This window comes from Hemicordylus capensis, chromosome 5 (assembly GCF_027244095.1).
Source record: "Hemicordylus capensis ecotype Gifberg chromosome 5, rHemCap1.1.pri, whole genome shotgun sequence".
Lineage (NCBI taxonomy): Eukaryota > Metazoa > Chordata > Lepidosauria > Squamata > Cordylidae > Hemicordylus > Hemicordylus capensis.
In genome coordinates, this window is record NC_069661.1 from 8,913,546 (window position 1) to 8,940,729 (window position 27,184).

The 27,184-nt window shown below is 43.2% G+C and overlaps 1 protein-coding gene across 3 annotated transcripts in view; it reads left to right on the forward strand.

The window, feature by feature from the left end:
- The window catches only part of CTNNA2 (catenin alpha 2), a 783,863-nt gene that overhangs the window by 111,269 nt on the left and 645,410 nt on the right, over nucleotides 1-27,184 (forward strand). For all 3 annotated transcript variants that reach the window (XM_053257021.1, XM_053257022.1, XM_053257024.1), the window contains one exon: nucleotides 7,192-7,298. In XM_053257021.1, the coding sequence (XP_053112996.1) occupies nucleotides 7,197-7,298 (102 nt within the window). In that variant the 5' untranslated portion in view covers nucleotides 7,192-7,196. Of the gene's footprint in view, nucleotides 1-7,191; nucleotides 7,299-27,184 lie in introns of those variants that run through there.

The window sequence follows — 27,184 nt, forward strand, 5'->3', positions numbered from 1 at the left end:
CTTAATGAGCGGTGGGGATCTTGTAGTAATGGACAGGATGATGGTGAACAAGCTGAGACTCAGTCCAGACAAGACTGAAGTACTGTTGGCCGGCGGTTCCTCTGCCTGGGTGAATGATGTTCAGCCTGTTCCAGATGGGGTTGCACATCTCCCCCTGAAAGATCAGGTCCGCAGTTTGGGGGTGCTCATCGATCCAATACTGTCACTAGAGACTCAAATGGCCTCTGTGGCTCAGAGAGCCTTTTATCAGCTTCAGCTGATATGCCAACTGCAGCTGTACCTGGACAGAAATAGCTTGGTCACAGTTACTCATGCTCTGGTACCTCTCGCTTAGATGACTGCAATGCGTTCTACGTGGGACTGCCTTTGAAAATGGTCCAGAAACTGCAGCTGGTACAAAACAGGGCTGCAAGATTATTAACTGGGACTGGACGTTTCGATCATATTATTCGAGTGCTTCGTCAGCTGCACTGACTCCCAATCCATTTCCGGGCCCAATTCAAAGTGCTGGTTTTAACATTTAAAGCCCTAAATGACTTGGGACTAGGTTGCTTGAGAGAGCGCCTTGCCCCAAATGTCCCTACCCATACCTTAAAATTTTCTTTGGAGTCCTTCCTCCGGGTGCCCCTGCCAAACAAGGTAAGGCAGGTGGCTACCAGGGAGAGGGCCTTTTCCATGATTGCACCCTGTTTATAGAATAGCCTCCCCAGTGAGGTTCTCCTGGCTTCATCATTTGTTCTTTGAGATGCCAGGTAAAGACCTTTTTGTTCACTCAGGCCTTTTAAATTTGGGTTTCTAAATTGGGCTTTTCAGATTTTATCTGATTTTTAACTAATTTTAAAATGAGTCTTTAATGCTGCTTTGTATTGTATTTTATTTTTACCTTTTTTGTATGTTATGTGTTTTTATTGTTATGTATTAATCCTCTGTTGTGAGCCGCCCAGAGAACAATTTGTTGTGGGGTAGGTAACAAATAAAGTCTATTATCTATATCTATATCTTAAATATATATATATTTCTCTTAAATGTACCCGCCACTAATCCCACGTGTGGCAACTCTCGCGGGAGTTTGTGAGCAGCTGCCGGATAGCGACGGGGATGGGTGGGTGGGGAAAAAGCAACTGCTGGCCAGGAGAACTGCCAAGCGGCAGCCACCAGGCAGGGAGGGCGAGAGGAAAGCAGCAGCCAATGGGCAGGGAGGGCAAGAGGAAAGTGGTGGACAATGGGCATGGAGGGTGAGAGGAAAGCCGAGAAGAGAACTGGAAGCGCAAATGCTCTGTGCCCAGTTCAGCTAGGGCGTACCCATTGCTAATCCCATGCGTAGTGGCTCTTGTGAGAGTTCACGAGTGTCAGACGTCAGATGCGGGGTGTGTGTTGTCTGGCTCCCGAATGGGGCCGTGTGGCCAAGTTTGGGAGTTAGATGGCCAGTGCTACTTTCACAGCGCAGCCAGGAGAGGCTCTCCCTGCCAGAATGGGGCCTGTTTGGGAGCCAGACCAAGCCCCCTGTATCTGACATCAGATTTAGGGGGTGGGGCGAGCAGAGCCACTACAGGGGCCGGACACAGGCCGCCGCTGGCCTGGTTCCGCTACTGGTGGAAACATGTCCCTTAAGGCAAGTGTCCCTACCTGTAGGTTACACATGTCTGCAAGCAGGATCGATTTGCTACATGCACATTTTCAGTTGTAACATAAGAACAGCCCTGCTGGATCAGGCCCAAGGCCTGTCCAGTCCAGCATCCTATTTCACACAGTGACCCACCAGATGTCTCTGAGAAGCCCACAGGCAAGGGCTGAGGGCACACCCTCTTTCCTCCTGTTGCTGCCCTGCAATTGGTATTCAGAGGCATCTTGCCTCTGAGGCTGGAGGTAGCCTACAGCCAGCAGACAGCAGTGATACATATGCAGGTAACCTGTAATCTTGACTACTGCATTGCACTCTTTGTGAGGCTGTCTTTGTATGTAATCTAGAAACTGCAGTTGGTACAGAATGTGGCAGCTTGGTTGGTCTCTGGGTCATCTTGGAGAGACCATATTACTCCTTTTCTAAAAGAATTACACTGGCTGCCAATAGGTTTCTGGGCAAGAAACCAAGGTGCTGGTTATAACCTATAAAGGCCTAAATAGCTTAGACCCTGGGTATTTAAGAGAACGTTGTCCTCGTCATGAGCCTCACCAACCATTGAGATCATCTGGAGAGGTTCATCTGCAGTTGCCACAAGCTCATCTGGTAGCTACACAGGGATGCACATTCTCTTTTGCTTCCCCAAGACTCTGGGATATGCTCCCTGCTGAAATAAGAGCCACCCCATCTCAGAAATTTTGGAAAGTTGTTAAAAACTTATTTTTCTCACCCAAGCTTTTAAACTTGGCTGTGGTTTTAAATTGTTCTAAAGTTTTCATTATTGCCTTAATTTGTTTTATGTTGTTGTAAACTGCCCAGAGATGGAAGTTTGGGGTGGTCTACAAATCTGATAATTTAAAACGAATGAATTAAATAAATAAATGTAATGTGTGAACCAGCTCCCACTAAGGACATACAGCCTTTTAAAAATATCAATTCTGGGTTTTTCAGATATATTGCTTAAGGAACCAACTATAGTGACCCAGTATACAAACTAAGGACTAGTACACTATCTATTTAATAGAAAAATCATTGATATATAAAATATACGTAAGACCAGCCTTACCGGATCAGACCCAAGACCTATCTAGTCGAGATTCCTGTTTCAAACAGTGGCCCACCAGATGCCTCTGAGTAGCCTACAGGCAAGACGTAAGGGCGTGGCCTCTCTCCTACTGCTACCCGCCCTGCAACTGGTATTTAGAGGTATCTTGCCTCTGAAGCTGAAGGTGGCCTATAGCCACCAGACGAGTAGTCCTTGATAGACCTGTCTTCCATGAATTTGTCCAAGCCCCTTTTAAAGCCATCCAAGCTAGTAGGGATGTGCACGAAGCCTTTCATCCACCCCCCCCGGGAGGAGGAGAGCGGAAGCTTTAAAAGGAAGCACGCAGGTTGCCACCTGCTCCTTTGCCGCCCCCTGCCATGGCACTGTCCATTCTCTCCATTCTAAAATACTTCATGCTGTGTGGCTCCTTCCCTGTTCCCAGCAGTGCATGGGCTGGCATAGGCATGTACATGGTGCATATGCCCGCATGCGCTGCTGGGAACAGGGAAAGAGTCGCACTCTGTGGGGCTTTTTAGAACGGAGAGAATAGACAAATCCACAGCAGGGGATGGCAAAGGAGCAGGTAGGGACTTGTGTGCCTCCTTTTAAAGCCACTGCTAGCCCCCCCCCCCCCGCTGAAATGTTTCGCCTGTGGAAGCCCGAATCGTTTCAGCACCTCTTCTGAGGTGCTACAATAATTTGCGCACATTCCTACAAGTTAGCAGCCATCACCACATCTCATGGCAAAGTATTCCATTGATTAATTTTGTACCATGTGGAAAAAGTATTTCCTTTTGGTCTTAAATTTCCTGGCCATTTGTTTCATGGGTTGACCCCTGATTCTAGTGTTGTGAGTGAGAGACAAAAAATGCTCTTTCCACTCTCTCTCTGCTGCATGCATACTTTTAGAAACCTCTTTCATGCCTCCCTGTAGTTGCCTCTTTAACTAAAGAGCCCCAGACAATGTAGCTTTACTTCATTAGGAAGGTGCTCTACATATTTATGTTTACACACAACACATAAATATAAACCACATTACTTCAGGAATATAAGCTTATTCTACCTAACACCACCAGTATATTTCCATTTCAGCACAAGCAATTGTATAAGGAACTTGTTCAGTACATAGTCTTGATTTCTCCAGCAAGAAAAGCAAAAGTGTTTTTAGTCCAGTTCTTCCATGCAGGTGTCTTTAACTGCTCCGGGAAGTCTGTTGTCTGGCTTCTCATGATGGGCAATTTCCTATGATAACATAATAGCAATCCATAATATATAAGCAAATCACCCATTAAATAAACATTTTACTACTTACAATTAGCCTTTTTAAATAGTGTGATTTATATACTGTGCAGGATACATTCACAGCGTCTACTTGCTTCCCCAGACCAAAAAGAAACTGAGCTACCTTGATGTTGCACCTATATTTACATCTGCTGTTGTGAATCTCAGTCCTTGGCCGTACTCAGATGTAACGGCTAGCTGCATTTACTCATGGCCGAGTTTGTAACTCCATTATATCCGAATGTGTGAAAATGGGATTATGGGCCAAAGGCTACCTCTGGTTTGCCTCACCAAACTCCAGTTTGAACCTTCGGTTATCTCTAAGGTTCACCACTGACAACTGAGGTTTTGCTGCCAAAGCATTATGTCCAACTGCTGGCGCAGCTATAGACTGAGAAATTTCACACCAATTTTCAAACCCCAATCATAGAGGCAGCCTTGCAGACACTCACAGGAATTTTGCTGCTTCATGCTTTTGGCGCTTCTTGCTAGCAGGCTCTCGGAAATCCAGCCCCACTCCTCCTGTCAGCTATGCAGCTATGGGATTTCTGGGGTACAGTGACGACGCCACGCCCTATTCTGGACTTGTCAGCCTGTCAAGCTGCACAGTTGCTTGGGGGCAGCCCTGATTCCCACTCTGTCCCTTTCTCCCCCTACCTGGCAAGTGGTAGGGATAGGGCACAAGATGACAGGACAGGCACCAAGTGTTCTGCTCCCTGAGAAGAGAGCAACAGTCGTATGTTCACAAACATTCCGAGTGGCAACAGAAAATGGGTACCACAGAGCAGAGCAGTCAAGTTCTATTTTTTCACATATAGATTGGGATATTTGCTCCGTAGTTTTGCTCATGAGAAGAACTGTCTGTGAGGACTACTACTACTTATATACCGCTTTTCAACAAAAGTTTGCAAAAGAGTTTACATAGAAAAATAAATAATAAATAAGACTATTGTAATGATCAGCCACCCCTACCTCTAAAGAGTTAACTGGAAGTGAACCCTTTCTTGACTTACTGGTGAACTCCAGGGCTCAGCCAATCAGCACACCAGGTGGGTGGGACCTAAAGAGCCTCTGGGAGGAAGAGAAAGAGTTCTTTGTTAGAAGAAGCAAGCTGGGGGTGCAGAGCAGGACGTGTGGCCAGGGAGAATGGCTGCAGGAGGAGAACTGCAGCTCTTGGAAGATAGAACTGCAGGGGTGGCCTTAATTCTCAACCAGAGTTTGATGAGTTCAAGAAAAGGAAGCCAGATTTTTAACTTTGGGAAGTTTAGTTGAGAGAAAAGTTTGTTTAGTCAGACTTTGCATTAGAAGTTATATTCCTTTTGTGTGCGCACTTTGTATATCCCTGATACTGTTCTATTATTGTATACCTGTAACATAATCAAACCAAGAAACACTAGCCAATGCTGAATACACCTAGGGTGTTGCAAAAGACTCTGTAAGCATTGAAATGTGCTTTTGTATTTTCCTACATACATGTTCTTTGCAACTGGGTAACCACAATTTTTAAAGTGTGCTGCCCCAACATCATCCAGGGTGCTTTTGAAGTATTCTTGTAACCTACTGAGTATTTTTTTACCTGTAACTAAAAGCTGAGAGAGCCTCAGATGGAAGGAGTCTGTAGCATTCAAATAAAACTGTTTTTTCTTTTTGTTCATTTCTTTTATAAGCCTCTCTGAGTGGATTCTTAACTTAGGAGAAAGGGAGGTTGTTGTGCATGCAGGACATGACCTTCTCTGTTGCTGCCCCCAGGCTTGGGAATGCTCTCCCGGTGGCCATTCGATCCTCAGACTCCATCACAGTTTTTAGAAAGCTTGTTAAATCTTGGCTTTTTATCCAGGCCTTTAAATGATTGTTTTATTGCTGCTTCTGTGTGTTTTTATCTGTGTACAGTTTTTATCTTTGTATTTTATATATTTTAAATCAGATTTGTTGTCATATTTTTAGCTTAATACTTTCAACTGTCACTTTTATTACTTGTTCTTTAACTTTTGTAAGTTAACAATAAATGAATAAAAATAAGTAATTGGGGAGAGGAAGGTAGTGGAGATGCTTTCAGACTGGCAGCAGCTCTCAGCCCTATCTTGGAGAAGCCAAGGAGGGAACTTGAAACCTTCTGCTCTTCCCAGAGCACCTCCATCCCCTGAGGGTAATATCTTCCAGTGCTCACACTTCTAGTCTCCCTTTCATATGTAGCCAGGGCAGACCATGCTTAAATAAGGGGACAAGTCATGTTTGCTACCACAAGACCAGCTCTCCTGGTCATACAGTTCGTATATACAGTTGGAGTTCTACATTTTTTGTTTGTTTTGTAATGCACCAAATACAACTGCTTCAGCATTTCAACTTAATATGGGAAATCCTCTTGTTCTTTTTTCACGGCAGAAACTGCTTTGTAGCTAGTTTATTTTAAACGAAGACCTATTGAAAGAGGGTGGCTAGAAGGTCAAGCAGGCGGTTCCTTCCCACTCGTTATTTTCAAGGCTAGTTTGCAACTGTCTGTTAGGATACAACTTTACAGTTTTGAACATAACACTTGAAAGTTTTTTTCCACATTTGTATGGAAAGCATAAAGGCAGATATTAATGAGACATTTCCCCCCATTGTCTGTATTTGAGCTGGTGCCTTGTGGTGAGTTGTGGTTCTCAGGAATGTTTAAAAAGGGTAACTGGCTAAAAATTAACAGGTACAGAAATTGAGGTCTGATTTAAGCCAGAAATAACACTTCTGGGGGAAGACATTCTATTGAAATAAATGTGTGTGTCCTATTAAAGTAAATGGGTGTTGCATTGTGTGTGTGTGTGTGTGTGTGTGTGTGTTGCTAGTATGCACTATATAAAATTATAACTAATTTGTGAAACAAACACCCTTGCTGACAATGCTATGTAATTTCTTAATGTAACCCATGCTTATTTATGATAGATTCTGATCAGTGGTGGATTAATGGAGAGGCCGAGTAGGCATTTGCCTACGATGGCAAAATTTGAGGAGCAGCACATTTTTCCCATGCTCAAATTTTGCTGCCCCGCTCTGTGGGCAGTGGCTGCTGCAGCAAGGGTGGTGGGGTGAGGAGAAAGTCTCCCCTACTTTACCTTATTAAAAAAAGGCAGACCTGTGGGTGGCAAAAGGCTTAATCCGCCCCAGTTCTGATTCAAAATTCATACTGAAACTTAGCAATGACTACTGCTTAGAGCCACGATTAACTGATTAGAGCCACAATTAACTGATCGGTATATCTTTGTTCTAGGGAGCATGACTTCTGCAACTTCACCTATCATTTTGAAATGGGACCCCAAAAGCTTGGAAATAAGGACTCTTACTGTGGAGAGGTTGTTGGAGCCGCTAGTTACACAGGTAAATCATATGGCATAGCTCTAGTTGTTCTGATTGTGCTGCTATGTTTCGTTATACTGTATGCAATTATCAGTAGCTGTAGTGTGGGTGCAGTGCTGTCGCTCTGTCTTATGTCCTAGGAGCTAACATAGCTGGATTTACATGCTCTGCATATTTTTTTTAAACTCTGCCGAACACTTCAGTTCCGAAAGAGGGTCAGGTACATTTCAAGCCAAATAAGAGAGTGCTCTAAAATGCTACATGTTTTGCTGAGCAGCAATGAGTTGTCAGTTTTTCATTGCTGCAACTAATCTTATGCTAAAATGTCTATGGTAAGAACATTATAATGGGGTGGGGGGACCTTTTATGAAAGGACTGGTTTCAATTTTAATGATGGTGCTTGTACAGTGAACAATTTGTTGTTTTAGTTGTTTGTCTGTATGATACTTCTGCAGTGGTTAAGTATAACCTCTGCTGCCTCTCAATCCATCTCCTGCCCCTCCCCTTGTGGTCTCCCTCGCTGTCAAGATTCAGATTAAAGATAGGGATCTGTAAACTGCCATAGACATTGACAGCTCTTCAAGAACACAACTGTATAAAGAAAATAAATATCTTGAGTTTTTTAAAAGACTTGTTAACAACACTGCAACAATTTTAAAAAGTAAAGTACTCGTTCCTGTTGTTTATATCAGTCATTGTTACTTATACCAAAGAGAAGTTTTTTCTTTACTTACCCTTGGCCATTTGTAGCTGAGATCAGTAGATGTAGTAGCAGTAACACTGGCTTGTTATATAACTTGGAAATAAATGAGTGCTCGAACAACTATTGCTCCTGTTTAAAAAGTACTTATATCTTTATCTCACTAGCATTTGTGTTTTGTAGGCCATCTTGTCATCTCTACGGTATCGTAAGAGTGACATTAAACCATAATCACAGAAAAGTATCCTGAATTGAGTTGCAAAGTACTTGTTATGGAAGAAGAGAATAAGGCATGTTTGGAATGTAAAAGGATGAAAGTAGTAAGGATGTGCATAAATTGTTTTTTTGCTATTCAATTTGCTTGTGAATCTAATTACAAAACCCCCCAATCGATTAGTTGAACCAGCCAGGCATAGCTTGTTGAATCGGATTGGAAATTGAATCGAAAATTCGTGGAAAGATTTGCAGATTACCCCCATAGGGAACAATAGGGAACTTGAATCACTCCATTGTTCCCCATGGGTATGCCCTAGGGACACCAAGGTGGGTTGGGTGTTAGGACATGACCCAACCTACCTACCACTCAACACACAAAGCAATCAGGCAAACAGGCAATGTTTAATTTTGTTTAAAAAAATTATCTGGGTCAGTAGGTCAGTGACCTACTGCACACTCAATTGAAAGGACAGTTACAAGCAAAGCCGTCTGCAGATAATCATCTGGTTATTGCCCAGGAAAAAAAATGGCAGCAGCATAAGATATTGCATATATCCTGTTACTTACCAGACAAATACTGGGAAAATTGTGAACAGTGTGACTGAAAAACGCAACACACTAAACACTAAAAAAGGAGAGGGAAATCCACTTGGTTATCTATTGTATGAAAGAATTTGCTAAGTGCCTCTACAAAAGTACTTCTTATGGAACTGAATTATACTTCTTCCAAAATGCTGTGATGGGAGCAGTTCAGATTTCAGCAATGGATTTACATTCAAATATCCTCTTGAAGTGGAAGGATTGTTATTTTGAACGTCAATGATTTAATTTTGTCTAATAGTTATGAATGTTTACTCACTGACACTGCCTTTCTGCAGCTCTTAAATTAGATTTATAGTCATCTTAAGAAAGCCATTAGGAAAGCATAACAAAATGGGATTGGTTGGTGTTCATTAAGAAGATGGAAATGCAAAGTCTCTCTCTGCCCTTGCTGGGGTGGGGAGTGAAAATTTCCAATCTAAATAAATACCATTGGCAACTGAATTTGCTTACTTACTGGCAGCCAGATCAAGGACAGAAATAATCTTGCACCTTTGTCGTGCTTCAGTGTGTGTGTGTGTGTGTGTGTGTGTGTGTGTGTGGTAAAAGGTACCTCACTCACTATTTGTTAGAATGTTAGATTTGGATGCAGGAAAAATCCCCCCGCCCCCACCACTCCAGTTATGAAGATAGAGATGGTGGGATGACCATCAGAGTCAGTGGACCTTTTCTGGCTGGAGTTGAGCTCTCTTTTAAGGACTTAAACTGCAGGTTTAGGCATGCTCTTGGGAGGGCAGGTGACATATGGGGCCAGGAGTCCCTTTGATCAGCTGTTGGCAACATGGGAAATGCTGAACTGACCACTGTTTTCCATGCCACCCCCTACATTTTTAGTATGATACAAGATGGGTCAGGACAGGGATTGACTTGGTCCAAAAATATAAAAGAGGGGTCTAATGTAGTAGCATAAACATATTTGCACTCATGCAACAAGCTGTACACTCTGTAACTTGCCACATGCTTTGCAGGAAATGTTTGTAGAAGAGCACAGTTGCAAAAATCCCTGTGACTTAAATGTGCATGTAGCAGATGAAGCCTTTGTCTCAGAGCCAGCTCACATGAGGGGGGGGGATGCTGTGTCACCCCTGGTGAACTGCCTGGGTGGGCTTCTCCTAAAGCTATTCTGTATTTCCGGTGGAGTAAAATGCTGCCACCACCACCCCCTGATTGGCAGAATCTGAACCCGCTGGGCTTGGGGTGGAATATAAAAAGCCTACAAAAACTAAAAAGCTGAAAATGATCTAGGTGGGTTCAACCCAATGTGCAAAAGGACCCAACAAGAACCCACCACCATATGACAGCCTGATGATTTGGAATTTTTTAAAAAAACATGAATTTAAAAAAAAAATGCGTGGAGCATTGAAAGCTATCTGATTTGTAAATGGTGGAAGTATGCAATACTTCCAAATATCATGAAGTTAAAAAGTGATGAAAAGATAAATATGTAATAAACACTCTCTTCTAACACAAAGTTAGACAATGTACAGGTGAAACTCGGAAAATTAGAATATCGTGCAAAAGTCCATTAATTTCAGTAATGCAAATTAAAAGGTGAAACTGATATATCAGACAGACGCATTACATGCAAAGCGAGATAAGTCAAGCCTTAATTTGTTATAATTGTGATGATCATGGCGTACAGCTCATGAAAACCCCAAATCCACAATCTCAGAAAATTAGAATATTACATGGAACCAAGAAGACAAGGATTGAAGAATAGAACAATATCGGACTTCTGAAAAGTATACAGTGTACTGTGCTTGATTGGCCAGCAAACTCGCCTGACCTGACCCCATAGAGAATCTATGGGGCATTGCCAAGAGAAGGATGAGAGACATGAGACCAAACAATGCAGAAGAGCTGAAGGCCGCTAATGAAGCATCCTGGTCTTCCATAATACCTCATCAGTGCCACAGGCTGATAGCATCCATGCCACGCCACATTGAGGCAGTAATTGCTGCAAAAGGGGCCCAAACCAAGTACTGAATACATATGCATGCTTATACTTTTCAGAGGTCCGATATTGTTCTATTCTTCAATCCTTGTCGTCTTGGTTCCATGTAATATTCTAATTTTCTGAGATTGTGGATTTGGGGTTTTCATGAGCTGTACGCCATGATCATCACAATTATAACAAATTAAGGCTTGACTTATCTCGCTTTGCATGTAATGCGTCTGTCTCATATATCAGTTTCACCTTTTAATTTGCATTACTGAAATTAATGGACTTTTGCACGATATTCTAATTTTCCGAGTTTCACCTGTATATGAAAATGTACAAGTAAATATACAGCTTGCAAATCGGTCCTCCATAAGTTAGCCTTCTAGGTATCTGGAAGTCCAATATGAATAGCGGGTGGATCCAGTTGTCCTTGAGTCAGATGGAAATGTGAATTCTGTGTCTTATGGGGTGTTGACAACAATTGCAGATCATTTATAGAGAATGTCCTACCTTTTCCACTATAGCTAAACACGTTTCAGCCTATCATGGGTCTTCCTCAGTGGCATTGTTATAAAGGAATTGTTGTAGTTTCCCAAGTAGTAGCTATGCTCTCATGTGGAGCCAGATGTTTGATGTGCAATTAACAAAATTTCAAACTTTCTGTATAAAACATAATAAATAGTCTGGATGAATATATATGAAAAGTTCAACTACTGCATAAACATAATCTACCAATATCATACCACAATACAGACAGGTGTAAAACATGCTTGTTTATAACTTCTGAATCTTTGACCCAGCTTCATTCAGAAATGCCCACTCTTCCTCTTTCCACAGGCTCATGACCTAATACACAAAATGCTAAAAAATATAATCCTCCTCCTCCTCCTTCTCCTTCTTCCAACATATTAGCTGTTCCATACTTATATAGATATGTCAAATGCCCCATGATGGCTCCCTAAGAAGGCAAACTATATGAACTTACTATAGATTTGGATATCTTGTCAGCATGGTCATTTGCTTGTATCCTCTAGTTTCAATAGAGTGGCCCCACCCTTGTAGGAGAAGGTTTAAATACTTAGGAACCAGCTGTGAGGGTGGGGGGCACTTATGCCAATCTCCCTTTCCCCCTGAAGCACTCTGTGCAGCACACAAATATGTCCCAAAGGGTTGTGCAGCCCTCAGGGACATGTTTGCACATTACACAGAGTACTTCTGGGGGAGGGGAGACTGGTGAAAATTTCCCTTGTGCACACTAGTGATTGAGAAACAGAAATGCATCTGCTGCATTCATGCTTCTTGGGGGTACATTTGAACGGTGTTAGGATCTCTGCCACAGACTTGGAGCATTAAGTTATTACCAGAAGAATAACTGTTTGTTTAAGCTGTTTACTGTACTAAGTGACAGCTATGAGACTATATCAAGATTATGTAAGCAACTATTATGTTTTACATTTAGATAATTTTAGAATGGATTCGATAATTAGCTAATTCTATTCTCTAATTATTTCTGCAAAAGCAAAATATGACTTACATTATTCTTAATTACCTTACTTTTTGCAACTTCCCTCTCAATGGAGCGAAGACTGACATATACATCAGTCTATGCCGAGCTTCCGTGTTGTTTTAAAAGGTTTATAGAGAAATACAGCTACAAATTGTTAACTCAGCTGCCCAATCGTTGAGCCTTATATCTGACTACAGTGGAAGGCTTTAACTTGAATGCCAGTTCATGGCTTCCCTATAGGACTGTAATTTAGCCACTGCACTAAGAAACTGAGCTATAAATGAGGTCTTCGCTGATTTGAATCTCACCTCTCCCAGTAACTCACCACATTGCCTTGGGCAAGGAATTTTTTCTCCTCCTCAGATCCCTCTCTATAAAGTTGGGATAATGATGTTTACCTTGCAGGGTTGTTGTAAGGCTAACAAAAATAATCCATATAAAATGCTTTGTTCACCTGAAACAACTACACAAATGTTGAGAATTATTTCCCATTTTTAAGATGCAGTTCCGGTCAGATAAAATTGGATATTTTACTTATTTATCATACTTTTATACTGCCTGATTCCATCTTATCTGTTTAATTAGGTAGCCATTGCTTGCTATAAGTTGTTAATATTTTTTTTGGGGGGGGTGGAGTATCAGTTGTAGAATAGGAATGTAGCATGCCAATGCAATCTGCTGACCTATTTTAATTTCTTTCAGGTTCATGAAAATGTTGCCCATAATATGTTAATCGCATGCAATTAAAATATGCAAATTTAGGGCAGCTCATGATGTACTTCCAATTTGGCCTTTAGTGCTGAACAAATTGTCCATCCTTGATTTAGTACAGGAGGCTGCATCTTTACCCTTGTGATTCATGAGGGTCTGTGGTGTATCGGGATTTGACTCTGGAAAGGAAGTTAATGCGTAACATTCAGAGCCTGACACCTTAACTTAAGACTTCTGAGCTAAGGGGAATAAGCAGCAGCAAATGGACAATAGGGCAGATGCCATCGTTGGCGGGGTTGCATTTTTCATGTAAGAGATCTTTGTCCTTGCTTCCTCAGGCCTCCGGGGTGGGGTGGGGTACAATATTCTTAGTACCCTCATTCTGTTAGTCTTAATTGTAATGCAAATCTCAATTTATAGTAGTGATACATGTACCATTCATTTTCATAAGAATCTGATTGCCTTATCTGTTTTACTGTATTACTTGTATTATAACCTGTGCTGGTCTTTGACCATAATAAAGATGATTGATTATTCTCAGTCTTTCCCCTCTGTGATGTAGTATTCTTTCCACAAAGTACACTTGTTGCTTTATTTATTTTGCTCAGCACCTTGCTTTTTCATTAACTAATTTTCAAAGGTTGTATGCTATTTATGATTTTTATTTATTTTTTGCTTTCTGGAAAGGCAGTGTGGTGGAGCAGTAGTTCTGTTGTTGTTTAGATGCATTTTTTATTTTAAATTGCTAAAACGGTCTGGAACCGAAGCAAAATTTGATACTGGGTGGTAATGGTTGGCTAAACAAATTAAATTTTAATTCACACTTCCTACATCTAAGTTAGCAGTGGAACTCTTTTGGATCTCGGAAGCATGAATTGTCCCTTCCTATGCAGGGTCTGCTCTGGTTTGCATTTGAATGAGAAACTGTGTGTGAGCACTGTAAGATATTCCCCTGAGGGGATGGCACCACTCTGGGAAGAGCACTTCCATGGAGAAATCTTCAAGTTTGCTCCCTGCCATCTACAAAATAGAGCTGAGAGAGACTCCTGACTGCTGCCAGTCTGTGTAGATCAGGCCTGCTCAACTTTGCCCTCACCATCTGTATTTGGATTTACGACTCCCATAATGCCCAGCCACAGTGGCCATTAGCCAGGGATTATGGGAGTTATAGGCCAACATCTGCAAGAGGGCCGCAGTTGAGCAGCCCTGGTGTAGACTAGGGATGTGCAAATTGATATGAGTACAAATCAATTTGTGCCCGAATCTAGCTGATTTGGGCAATCTGGAGACAGAATAAATCATCCCTGTGGTCCATTGACTAGATTAGGGTTCAAATTGAATTGCACCAGATTCAATTCAAATTGATTTGAGATTCGGATTCCTTCTATTAATTCTCCCAGATTCCCAGCTTTCTTTCTTTTTTTAAAAAGCTAAGCTCTAGCCCTTGTAGAAGTGGAGTTATGGAGCAAAACGTGTGGTCACTATTTTTCAAGTGTTCTGATTCTTTCCTCAATGAATCCCTATGACCTTTCCTCAATGAATCCCTATGAGGATTCATTATACACCATGATTTCTTCTAATCATTTTGATTTTCTTTGGACAGTGCCAGCTGTCAACTGCCATGTGCCAACTACACCCCCCTCCCACCTGCAAGGCAGAGGGATACTACTCAGTTTATGTTCTAGGAATATTTTCAACTGTTTAGACTCTTTGGTGTCTATTAACCTACCTTTCCTCATTCTGAATCCATATGAGGATTCATTACACACGAATGATTCTAAACACCTTGAAAATTCCTAAAATTTAAACTGAGTACCCCAGTGGGTTGGGGGTTAGTTGGCATATGGGTTGCCACTAGCTCTCCACCCCCACCCGCAAAGCAATGGGGTCCAAATGAACAGAAGAAATGAAGTTGTGTAATGAAGACACCAAAGAATCACACACACACCTGCAAGGCAGTGGGGTACTCAGTTTATTTTTAGAAATGTTGAAGTGACTCTTTGGTGTCTAATAATCTTTCCTCATAATGAATCCCTATGAGGATTCATTATACGCCTTCATTTCTTCTGTTCATTTTGACTGCCATTGGACAATACCAACTGCCAAATGCCATGTGTCAATACCACCAACACACACACACACACACACACACACACACACACACACTTTACCTTTTTTTAGCATTTTTGAACACTTCAAAAGCTTAAGCTTAGCTTAAACAAAGAGGGCTGATTATGATGGTGGAATATTGATTAATGATGTTAAAAACAGCCCATAGAAGATCCTTTAAAATATAGATTAGGTTGAAAGCTTGATTGAAAAATAAATCACCAAAGATTTCCAGTCATAAATGTGTAATATATGCTATATACATTTACCTCCTCTCCCTCTCCTGAATTCTAGGAAGAGAGAGAGTATGCATTTGCATATATAGCATATATAATTTATTTGCAGTTGGGAATTTTTAAAAATCAAAATGTTTCCTTATTCAGTTCAAGTCCTTCAGTTTGTCATCTTTAGATCCAAAAGTGTCTTATAGGTAAGGCTCCAAAATCTGAGAGCCCAGTTCCTCTCACCTCTTTCAGAACAAACTTACATATAGATGTTGCAGAATACATTGCAGGTGGCCCTCATTATCTGTGGTTTTGGCACTCAAGGTTTGCATATCTGCGGTCAGACAGTATATACCCAACCTCGTTATCTGCTGTACGTGCCTTAGGAACATAGGAAGCTGCTATATACTGAGTCAGACCATTGGTCTATTTAGCTCAGTATTGTCTACACAGACTGGCAGCGGCTTTTCCAGGGTTGCAGGCAGGAATCTCTCTCAACCGTATCTTGAAGATGCTGCCAGGGAGGGAACTTGGAACCTTCTGCTCTTCCCAGAGAGGCTCCATCCCCTGAGGGGAATATCTTACAGTCCTCACACTTCTAGTCTCCCATTCATATGCAACCAGGGTGGACCCTGCTTAGCTAAGGGGACAAGTCATGCTTGCTACCACAAGACCAACTCTCCTCTCCTTGTGAACAACCTTTTTGTAAGTAGAACATATCTCAGAAATGCCAGGAATTGGACCTGGGACCTTCTGCATACAAAACAGATGCTCTGGCACTGGCTTGCAAGTCTCCAGCCTGGGGACGTCCCTTTAAACATCTCCATCCATTCCAAGAGGAGAACTGTTCTATGGTGTTCCACTGGTCTCTCCCCTTTCCCATCTTGTTTTTGTTGTTCTTACTTAACATGGAAGCTGAAGAAGAGTTCTGGAGAACTCCAAACCTTGCTGACAACATTCTGATATCTTAGTTCCAATAAAGATATTAGCATACTCTTAAATTTGCAGTGTTGTTTTTTAAATCTAATGGACCAGCATGGCTGTGTGTGATTTTTATTTTATTTATTTATAAACATATTTCTATCTCTTGCCCAAAACCTGTGCCTCTGGACGGTTTGCAATTGAAATCATTTAAACATTAAAGTTATTTACATTAAAATCATTTAAAACCCAATATAAAAAGTATTAAAATTATAAATCTGATTAAAAACCCAGCTGAATAAATATGTCTTCAGTGGCTTTCAAAAGATTGCCAGAGATGGGGAGGCTCTTAATTAAACAGGGAGCACTTTCCAAAGCTCAGGGGCAGCAATGGAGAAGGTCCGTTCCTGAGTAGCTAATAGACGAGCTGGTAACATCTGCAGGTGAACCTCTCCAGACGATCTTAACAGGCGATGGTGCTCATAGCCTAAGCTGTTTAGGGCTGTATAGGTAATAACCAGCACCTTGTATTTTGCCTGGAAACTTATCAGCAGTCAGTGTAGCTCTTTCAACACAGATGACACAGAGATCAACCTGGCCGCCACATTCTGTACCAACTGCAGTTTCCGGACTATGTACAAAGACAGTCCCACAAAGAGTGCACTGCAGCAGTCTAGCCTGGAGGTACCAGCATACGTACCACCGTTCTGAGGTGGTTCACCTCAAGCAATGGATGCAGGTGGCGTATCATCCAAAGCTGATAGAAAGCACCTCTGGCCTACCGCCTCAATCTGCAACACCAGGGAGAGTTTTGGATCCAAGAGCACCCCCAGACTGCATACCTGCTCCTTCCGGGGGAGTGTGACCCCATCCAGAACTGGCAGATCAAAATCATCTCCCGAGTTCCGACCCCACACAATAAATACCTCTCTCTTATCTGGATTCAGCCTCAGTTTGTTATCCCTCATCCGGCCCATTACTGCCTCCAGGCAGGCGTTTCGGGAGGTTATGCCTTCTCTCAATGATGTTGACATGGAGAAATAGATTTGGGTATCATCAGCATATTGATAACATCCTGCACCAAATCTCCTGATGATATCTCCCAGCGGTTTCATGTAGATGTTAAACAACATCGGAGACAATACGGAGCCCTGAGAGACACCATACAAAAGTTCTGATTTTAAAGAACAATCTCCAAGAGAAACTATGTGGAATCTGCCCGTGAGGTAGGTGCGGAACTACTGCAAAGCAGTGCCTCGTGCCCCCAATCCTCTCAGACATTCCAGAAGGATAGTATGGTCAACAGTATTGAAGGTCGCCGAGAGATCCAAAAGGACCAACACAGTCACACTCCTGTCAATTCCCAATTGGAGATCATGCATCAGGCCAGCCAAGGCGATCTCCACCTCATAGCCTGCCCGAAAGCCAGTTTGAAATGGGTCTAGATAATCAGTTTCCTCCACCACCGCCTGGAGCTGGGAGGCCAACATCTTCTCAATCACCTTGCTCAGCTACGGAAGGTTGGAGACAGGCCTGTAGTTGCTTAACTTTGAGGGATCCAAGGCAGGCTTCTTCAGAAGTGGTCTAATTGTTGCCTACTTAAGGCAAGGAGGCATCGTGCCCTCCCTCAGAGAAACATTTATAATCTCTACCAGGCCCTCTACAACAGCCTCCCTGCCAGGTAGTATAAGCCATGTCGGGCAAGAATCAAGAGGGAAGGGGGTAGGCCACACCATTCCAAGCAACTTGTCCACATCCTCAGGAGTCATGAACTGAAACTGATCCAGGGTCTTCACATAAGAGGAGCTGCTGTACACCTCGGCATCAGACACTGTAACAATTGTGAAGTTTGAAACTTTGTTGGCCCGAATTTGTCCACAAAAAATTCATTAAAGATGTCACTGCAAAAAAAAAAAACAAAAACAAAAAAAAAAACATTAAAAACATCACAGTGAGTAATTGTTAGTTCCAAGTACTGATTCAGGGGTGAAGGAGCACACACTAGCCCCTTCACAACCCTGAACAACTCTGCTGGATGTGAACTTGCAGATGTGATACAGGTGGAAAAATATTGCTTCTTTGCCACACATATTGCCCAAACCTAGATCTTCAAATGCACTCTATGTAATAATCTGCCGGATTCGCGTCAAATCTTGCCCCACTTGTGCTCCAGATGACGACCTCACTGCTTCAGCCCTTGTAGTTCTTCCATATACCAAAAGGGCCAGTTTTGAAGTGGGTTGATTTTTGATTTATTTACTGGCTGAATTTGCTAATGACTGAACATTGTTTAGAACTAGAAAAGCCTCCCAGTCATCTCTGTTGTTTTAGGGATAAGCCAATTACCAGCTCTTGCTCTTCAGTTTAATTATATTAATATACTTATCTGTAGTAGTTCAAAAACAAATGGATTGTTCTGTTACAACATCTTGGAGCACTGGGTTTGTTCAGATGTTTTCAAAATAACATGCATAATGTGAATCTTTCAAATTTCCCTACTAAATACCTGACCTGCCTTTGTAAGGTGATTTGCTAGATGAGCAGCCTAGTTAAAACCCCTCACATCTTGAAATTTGTGCATGAAAATGGTCATTAATGGCTACTTTGCATTCTTGTTACTCTGTCGGGCCATGGCATGGATGCTAGTCCCTCCCATTACCTGTCTGAAGCTATTCTCATGTAGCCATTTGAATACAGCTAATTTGTTCCTTGGCCTGGCTTTGCACTCTCCTTTCATGTTGCAGCCATCATTCTGTTTCTTATTTTTGATGTGGGAGTGGCTCTTGCCTTTGAGAACTATTATGTGAGAAAGCCCAGTCTACTCATGCAGTTTCTTTGCTGGAAGCCATTTAATAAGATTTAAAAAGCAAAACTCTGCAAGTTACCTTGGTGGGCAGAGCTTTCACTGTGTCTTGCTATAGTATCTTTAATTGAGTTATAATTGTTACTTACAAAGCAGATCTGCAAAACAGATTGCCTCTAGCCATAAAAGAGATCAGTATTGACTCTGAAGATTTGAAGAGTGAAAACAAGTAGCACGTAGACAGCTCGGGGAGCAGATTTGGGAAAGGCATTAGGAAGAACTTCTTGATTGATTGATTGATTGATTGATTGATTGATTAATATTTATACTGCCCACTACCAAAGTCTCTAGGGCGTCTACAATAAAAACAAACAAGAAAATTAACACATTTAAAACATATATAAAATTAACAGTTAAAACAAGCAATAAAATTCAAATAAAATATTAACTAAGACTGTCAACTAAAAAGCTTGGCTGAAGAGATGTGTCTTCGGTTGTTCCCTTAAAGCCAAAAGGGATGGAGCAGCTCTAATCTCAGCAGGAAGTACATACTACAGCCTGGGGCAACTACAGAGAAGGCTCACCTCTGAGTCACCACCAGAAGAGCTGATGGCACCCTCAGACGATTCTCCCCTGGGAGTTTTCCCACTCAGCAGGCTTTACTGTGAACTCAATGCTTCCCAAAAAACTCGATGCAAAACTTGAATTTTTCAACCCCAGATATAAATCGGGTTGCACTCTAATGAGCAATGAAAAACCCAAATCGTGTGTGAAGTTATCCCTGATAGCTTGCAGGGACTTGGGAGTAAATCTGCCCACTATGTGAAAGCACTTGCTCTATTCCGGAGGAGATGCGGGCTAAAAGCTGGGTGTGGAAAACTTCCTGAAGATCTTAATAGGTGGTAGAGTGGTTGTTGTTATTGTTAGGACCAGGTTACCTGGAAGAGCGCCTTTGTCTGCATGATCACTACCACACATTAAGGTTATCGAGAGAGGCCCGTCTGGCGGTTACTCGGGACCAGAACTTCTCTGTAGTTGCTCCTGGGCTGTGGAACTGGCTCCTTATAGATGTTCATGGTTTAACATCTTTACCAGCCTTCAAAAGAGCCCTTAAGACACAATTTTTTAGCTTGGCTTTTAGTAATATTTGAATGTTTTAAACTGATATTTTAACAGTTTTATTTTGTCATTATTGTGTTTATTTTTGGGAACTGCCTAGAGCCTCTGGAGTCAGGCGATATAGACATTAAATAAATAATAAAAATATTACTAGATAGACTGTCAGTGTGGCCTATTGGTTCAACCTTCTCCGGGAGGTTATGTTTGAGTCCTGGCTGTCTTTATTCAGAAATAATTGTGACTTGTTAAAGGGACAAAGGAGTGTCCCTGTAGTTAAGGTGAATCGCCAAAAAAAGTTCCACCATTATGAGCCTCAAATATCTGTTCTTTATTAATATAATACCAGATGAGTTAATTATCTGAAATGTGTGATCTACTTAAAACCAGCACAGGTACAATGAGTTAAAACTGTGCTGGAAATTGACACTTCTTTCTTATGTCCAAGTTCTAGGCAGGTGTGTCATAGCTTTCCCCCCAAATTTTTATTTTATATAGCATATTTTGTTGAAAATGATTATGTAGTCCATTTAGGAAGGAAATTTAGAACAGTTATAGTATATTCTGCATTATGGTCATTGCCAATCCAAATGTAAACCAAAGTGGACCCTGCATAGCAAAGGGGACAGTTCATGCTTGCTACCACAAGACCAGCTATACACACACGCACACACACACACACACACACACACACACACACACACACACGCACACACTGGCTACTTCCTTTTACTTCCAGGCTTAGAGGACATTGGGGCAGCAGGGAGGTACGCCGCTGCCTCGACAGAGACATTTTAAATGGCGCGCCAGTGGGGGAAACATGGCGGGAGGGGTAAGTTCCGCCCTTAAAGGAATGCCCTCCACTTTCGATCCATCCCCCCCTGCTGGTTCCATGCACATCCCTGCTTTGCATGCAGAAGGTCCCAGGTTCAACCCCTGACATGGGCTGGGAGAGATGACACCACCACCACCACTGCTACCACCACTACAAGAGTATGTTATTGATTTAAATGCCAAATAAATCCTAATCAAAAAGATAAAGAATCAGTTGTACATACATATAAGATTTTCTTAAATGATTTATAGAGTATTTTTATTTATTTATTTAATACATTTGTATACCGCCCAAAACACAAGTCTCTATATAGATTCTATATTGCAACTCTGGAGAGAACGTATTTGTTGTATATCCTATATAATAAAAGGCTAAGTGAGTGGCCGTGGCTTTGGAATGTTGGGGATCTGCGTCCCTGCCTCCCTGGGCTGTTCTGGGCCTGCGCGAAGCGCAGGCCCAGAAGAGCCCAAGGGACACAGGACCTCAGACACCAGTGTCCCACAGCCATGGGCGGCCATTAGCCGGTGTGTGGCGGCGGGGGAAAGTGGCCGAGGCGGCAGCAGAGCCGCCGCCTCAGCCATGAGCTGCGGCACGGCGAGAGGAGGCCGAGGCAACCAGAAGCGGCTGCCCTGAAAAAGGCGAGGGCAATGGCGGCGGGGGAAGACCGAGACGGGGGACAGGGAAGCTGGGCGAGGTGGCGGCGAAGCCGCCAACGAGGCCCCCGCCCACTCACAGCCGTCGCCGCCGCCTGCTCACCCGCCCTCCCAGCTGCCCAAAATGAAGCTGGGCGAGGTGGCAGCGAAGCCGCCAACGAGGCTCCCGCCCGCTCACAGCCGCCGCCGCCGCCTGCTCACCCGCCCTCCCAGCTGCCCAAAATCACCTTCCCCGCTCCCCCCCAAAAAAGATTAAGGGCCAAAATGGCCCATGAGAAGGTCGCCGCCCCCGCCTATCGCCCTCCCAGCTGTTGAAGACCACCTTACCCGCTCCAGCCCGAGGGAAAAGAGAGGAGCTCACGAGCAGAGCTCCTCTCTGTGCTAAGTCACTGCTCAAACTGCCGCTATGGACGCAAAGGACGCCTATTGCGTCCATTGCGACAGTATAGGCAGCAGCTTAACACAGAGAATAGCTCTGTTTCCGAGTTCCTCTCTTCTCCTTCGGGCTGGAGCAGGTAAGGTGGGCTCCGGCAGCTGGGTGCGCGGGAGGGCGATAGGCGGGGGCGGCCACCTTCTCATGGGCCATTTTGGCCGTTATTCATCCACCCCACCCCCCCAAAAAAGTAAAAGCAAAATAAGGAAGAACAAAAACAGAGAACAACAACAAAACAAAAAACAAAAAGAGAGAGGGGACAAGGGGGGGGGAAGAGACAGAAAGAGAGAGAGAGAGACAGAAAAGACGGGATAGAAAGCTAGCGCCCGTTATCATAACGGGCTTAAAAATACTAGTAATATATAATATCCAAGTTTGTCATTATGTAAAGTTGGTTTGCTTACTCTGTAAATCATATTATTTTTCCTTATCTGTATGTACCATTGTTCCTTGATCTTTCAACAGTTCTTCAAACAGCAGGCTTTACCATGAGGTTTGTGCGAGGCTTTACTGCGAACTCCAAGTTATCCCAAAAAACTTTCGCAAAAAGTGGATTTTTAAAATCCCGGATATAAATGAGGTACCAGTTGCAGGGGAGTAACAGCAGGAGAGATGGCATGTCCTCACCTGCTGCCTGTAGGCTTTCACTGGTGGGCCACTGTGTGAAACAGGATGCTGAACTACATGGGCCATGGGCCTGATCCAGCAGGGCTGTTCTTATGTTCTTATGGGCTGCTCTCTTAACATGCAATGAAAAATCCGAATTGTGTGTGAAGTGCTTCCCCATAGCTCGCAGGGACTTTGTGGGTAAATCTGCCCGAAATGTGAACGCACACCCTCCATTCTGGAGGAGATGCGAGCTAAAGGCTTTAAAAGTCTGGTGTGAAAAATTCCCTCGGAGAGACTCCTGATTGTAACCTTGGAGAAGCCACTGCCCGTCATTGTAGACAATACTGAGCTAGTTGGACCAATGGGCTGTCTCGGTATAAAGCAGCTATGGGGACAGGGCCATAACTCAGTGGTCGAGCATCGGCTAAGCACGCAGAAGGTCCCAGGTTCTGTCCTTGGCAGCATCTCCAGAGAGGGCTGGGAAAGACCATTGCCTGAAAAGTTGGAGAAGCCACTGCCAGTCAGTGCAGATGATACTGAGTCAGATGGTCCCACGGCTTGACTCGATATAAGGCTGCCTCTTATGCTCTGTGTTCCATGAGAAGAGAAAACTTCTGCTTGTCTGTTGCCCGTCAGCAAAATGCCACTGTGGCTGGTGCATAAAATAAATGGCAACTTATTAAGAGGCCCTTAATGAGCAATCTTGGGCAGTATTTATCAGTATTATTATTTGTAATAATAAGCCACTTTGCCTCTGCTTTCTTTTTTCACCTCTAAAGTGGGGTGTGGCTTCATAAGCATATTGTATAGGTTGAGCTGCTAACAGTGTCCAGCATTTATATCGCACTTAAAATGTTCAAGCACTTCACATACATTATCTCTATAATCCTTTCAAAGTAGGATTATCAAGGTAGGTCAGTATTATTATCCCCCAATTGCTGGTGGGGGAGGATAATTAGGGAATTAGAGGCTGTTTTGTTGAAAGGATGGACGAGGCTGGGATTCCACTCCAGGAAGCTTCCCTAAAAGGACCGTAGATGTAACTAAGAATGATTAATAATTGTAACATAAATCAGATATTAGTGCAAGTATATTCCTCCTCCTTGTGTACTTGTAGAATTACAGATAAGTTGGAAAATCCTGGATAAAACAAAACACAAAGGCAGAAAGGGAAAAAGGAAGGAAACAAAAGGTCCCGGCTTTCATATTTTACGACTTCCTCTGGTGTCTCCAGAGACTCTTTGAAATCAAATGAACTAACCATTAGCACTGTGCTGCATATGGTAGATGTGGGAAGCAAATAGAGGTATTACAAAAAGGGAATGCGTTTTAGCCATCTCAGTTTAAGGTGGTTTTATTGCTAAAAACACCATTTGAAATGCCTTTTAAATTAGAATATGTGTTCAGTCAAACAGATGCTTTCTTTTTAAAGATCCCTCTTTCTCAGGTTGGGATAAATAAAACACTCTGACTATGATTAAATGTAAAGCCGAGATGACCCAGGTTTTATCAAATTCTGTTGCCATATATCTCCCCCCTGCTACCCTTACTGCTATGTTCTTAATACTAAAACATTCTAGCTAAAAGTCTTACATTATTCATTCATTTACCCCAGTGAATCTTGGCCACCTTCTGTAACAAAAGCCAGTAATAGATGTCAGCAGCCTCGTGACACTTTGCCAGCATCTCAGGGGATCTGAATGACCCAGCTGGCTTGCATCTTGGAGTACAATTTTTGGAGGGAGCTTAGATATGTTTGTAATCAGGCAGACATCCGCTAGTAGGCATATTTAGTCATTGCCAGAAATTACTTAACACACTCTCTCTCTCTCTCCCTCCCCACTCACACATGCCTATGGAAAACTGCACCAGATAACATTGTTGCTGTTATATAACGACCTTGTAGATCAGCCATAAGTGGTTGTGGTATTACTACATGTGGTGCTTTATAGAATGACATAAACGGGGGTGGGCAAACTTGGTTCTCCAGCTCAACTCCCCATCATAAATTGTGTCTGGGGATGATGGGAGTAGTAGTTCAACAACAGCTGGAGGGCCAAATTGGTCTACCCCTGATGCAGGCAAAAAGAAGAGTCCCCATTCCTCCGAGGATCTTTCTATCTACATTTCAGTTGGGTGGCAAACAGAGGCAAACGTATTGTGATGAGTCTGAACAAGGGCAGTCACAAAAACTTCCCAAATATTTGAATTGGGAATAGATGGAAAAATTTTCGTGTTCACACATACATGTAACATGCAAAGGTTGGTGAGCTTGCCATGCTTGTCTTAGAGGGATTTGGGAATGAAGAGAGTCATTAAAAAAAATCAGAAATAACTCCATTTTCTGAGCCAACTGGAAGCTCAAAAAAAAAAAAAAAGTACGGAAAAGCAAGAGAGAAAGTTTTTCCACTGCTTTGCTAGGCGGTTGTTCTGAAGAGTTGATCCCCTGTATGTGGGAAGTAATTTTCTGCTCTAATTTTTAATCTGAGCTGGAGAAGAATTTGGGCTCTTCTAATAATTGCCTTTCCTTTAACAAGAATTTTGCCTGCTGACCATAGCTAGTTTTCATGTCTTTATCTGGCAAACTTTGGTGGCATCTCTAGTAATCAGTTTGGAACTTGGAGTATGAACTGAAACATGACCAGTCCACCACACGATTATTGATTGGCTTTCCTTCTCCCTTACCATAACTGCTTCCTATCAATGCCACATGCTATGTGGCAAATCTTGTGTAGCCTCCAACTATGCAGTGGTTTCATTCCTTCCTTAGTGGGCATTTTCAGTTGGTCTACATTGGTGGTGAGTGCTCTGCCCTATGGCCACTCCTTTAATGGTTCCATCAGGGCTCAGTTCTGGCACCCATTCTTTTTAACATCTACATGAAACCACTGGGTCAGGTCATCGTCGGTTTGGGATGAGATTCTATCAATATGCCAGTGATACTCAGCTATATATTGCCACTGCAGGCCACTCGGGAGATGTAGTTACTGTCCTTGCCCAGTGTCTGGAGGCTGCCAGGGTCTGGATGGGCCAAAACAAGCTCAGACCTAATCCCACCAAGACTGAGTTGCTTTTGCTTACTTCTTGACCTGACCAATTGCTGAGATGGAGTCTCTCTTTGGATGGGGTTGCGCTGCCCCTGAAGGTGGTGGTCCGAAACTTGGGGGTTCCCTTTGACTCACAGCCCCTGCTTGAGCAGCTGGTCGAGGCCATGGCCAGAGGTGTCTTTGCTCAGCTTTGGCTGGTTCACTAGTTGCAACCCTATCTCGATCAGCAGGCCTTGGAAATGGTAACTCATCATCTCTAATTTGGAGTACTGTAATGCACTCTAGGAGTGTGCACGGAACTGGCTGGCTCGGTTTGGACCGGCCCCCATGGAACCCCTCGGTCTGGTCCGAGGGGGTCATGATTTTTTTTAAAAAAACCCATTTTTAAATGAAAGAAAAGTACCGGTAGCCCCTCGCAAAGGTCATTTGCGAATGCATGGAAGGCATGTTTTTTCCAAAATGGCTGCTGCCCATGCGCAATTGACTTCTGCAAGGGCGTGGGCCATGCTAGGCCTTGCAGAGGCCATTTACGCATGCAGGGCCGCCACGCACAATTACAGTGGCCCGAATGGGCCGAAAAGAGTTGATTTACCCTGCTGCAGCGGTGATTTCAGAGGCCGACAGGGGGAGGGGGAACCCTCGTGACATCCCGCCCCCCGAAGGGACTACAGGTACTTTTATTTCATTTTTAATTTAAATTTTTTTTTGAAAAATTTGCGGACTTGCCTGGAGGTTCGGTTCCAGTCCGGACAGAACCGGGGGGGGGGGGGTTCAGTTCAATCCTGAACCTTTGGACCAGACCCCTGAACCCCTGGACTGGTTCGCACATCCCTAATGCACTCTTCCTGGGGTTGCCTTTGAAGATGACCCAGAAGATTCAGTTGGTCCAGAATGCAGTGGCCTACCTGCTTAGGGGCGCTAGAAGATATGATAGTGTGACATTTCTCCAGCAGTTGCTGCGTTGGTTACCTATTTGCTTCCAGGGCCAATTCAAAGTGCTGGTTCTTTCCTTTAAAACCCTTCAGGGATTAGCACGTGCTTGCTTTCAGGACCACCTCTCCTGGCCAGTCCTGTCCCATCCTGTGAGATCCTCTCAGGTTGCCCTTCTTTCGGTCCCTGGTCTTAGAGAGGTCCATGGTACTAGGGCCCGTGGAAGGGCTTTCAGTATTGCTGCCCCTTTACTCTTGAACTCTCTTTCCACCCAGATTTGGTCTGCCTTTTCCCTTTCAGCCTTTAAATCTTTATTGAAGACATTTCTTTCCCACCAGGCGTTTGCCCTTTAATTTAAGGTTTGTTTGCAGAGGCATATCTAGGGAAAATAGCGCCTAGGGCAAGCACTGAAATTGCGCCCCCCATCCACTCTGACACCCGTCTTTCAGATAACTTTAACATAGTTCAGGGGTTCCCAACCTGTGGCACTGCAGACGTTGCCGAACGACAACTCCCATCATCCCAGCAACAAAAACTGTAGCTGGGGATGA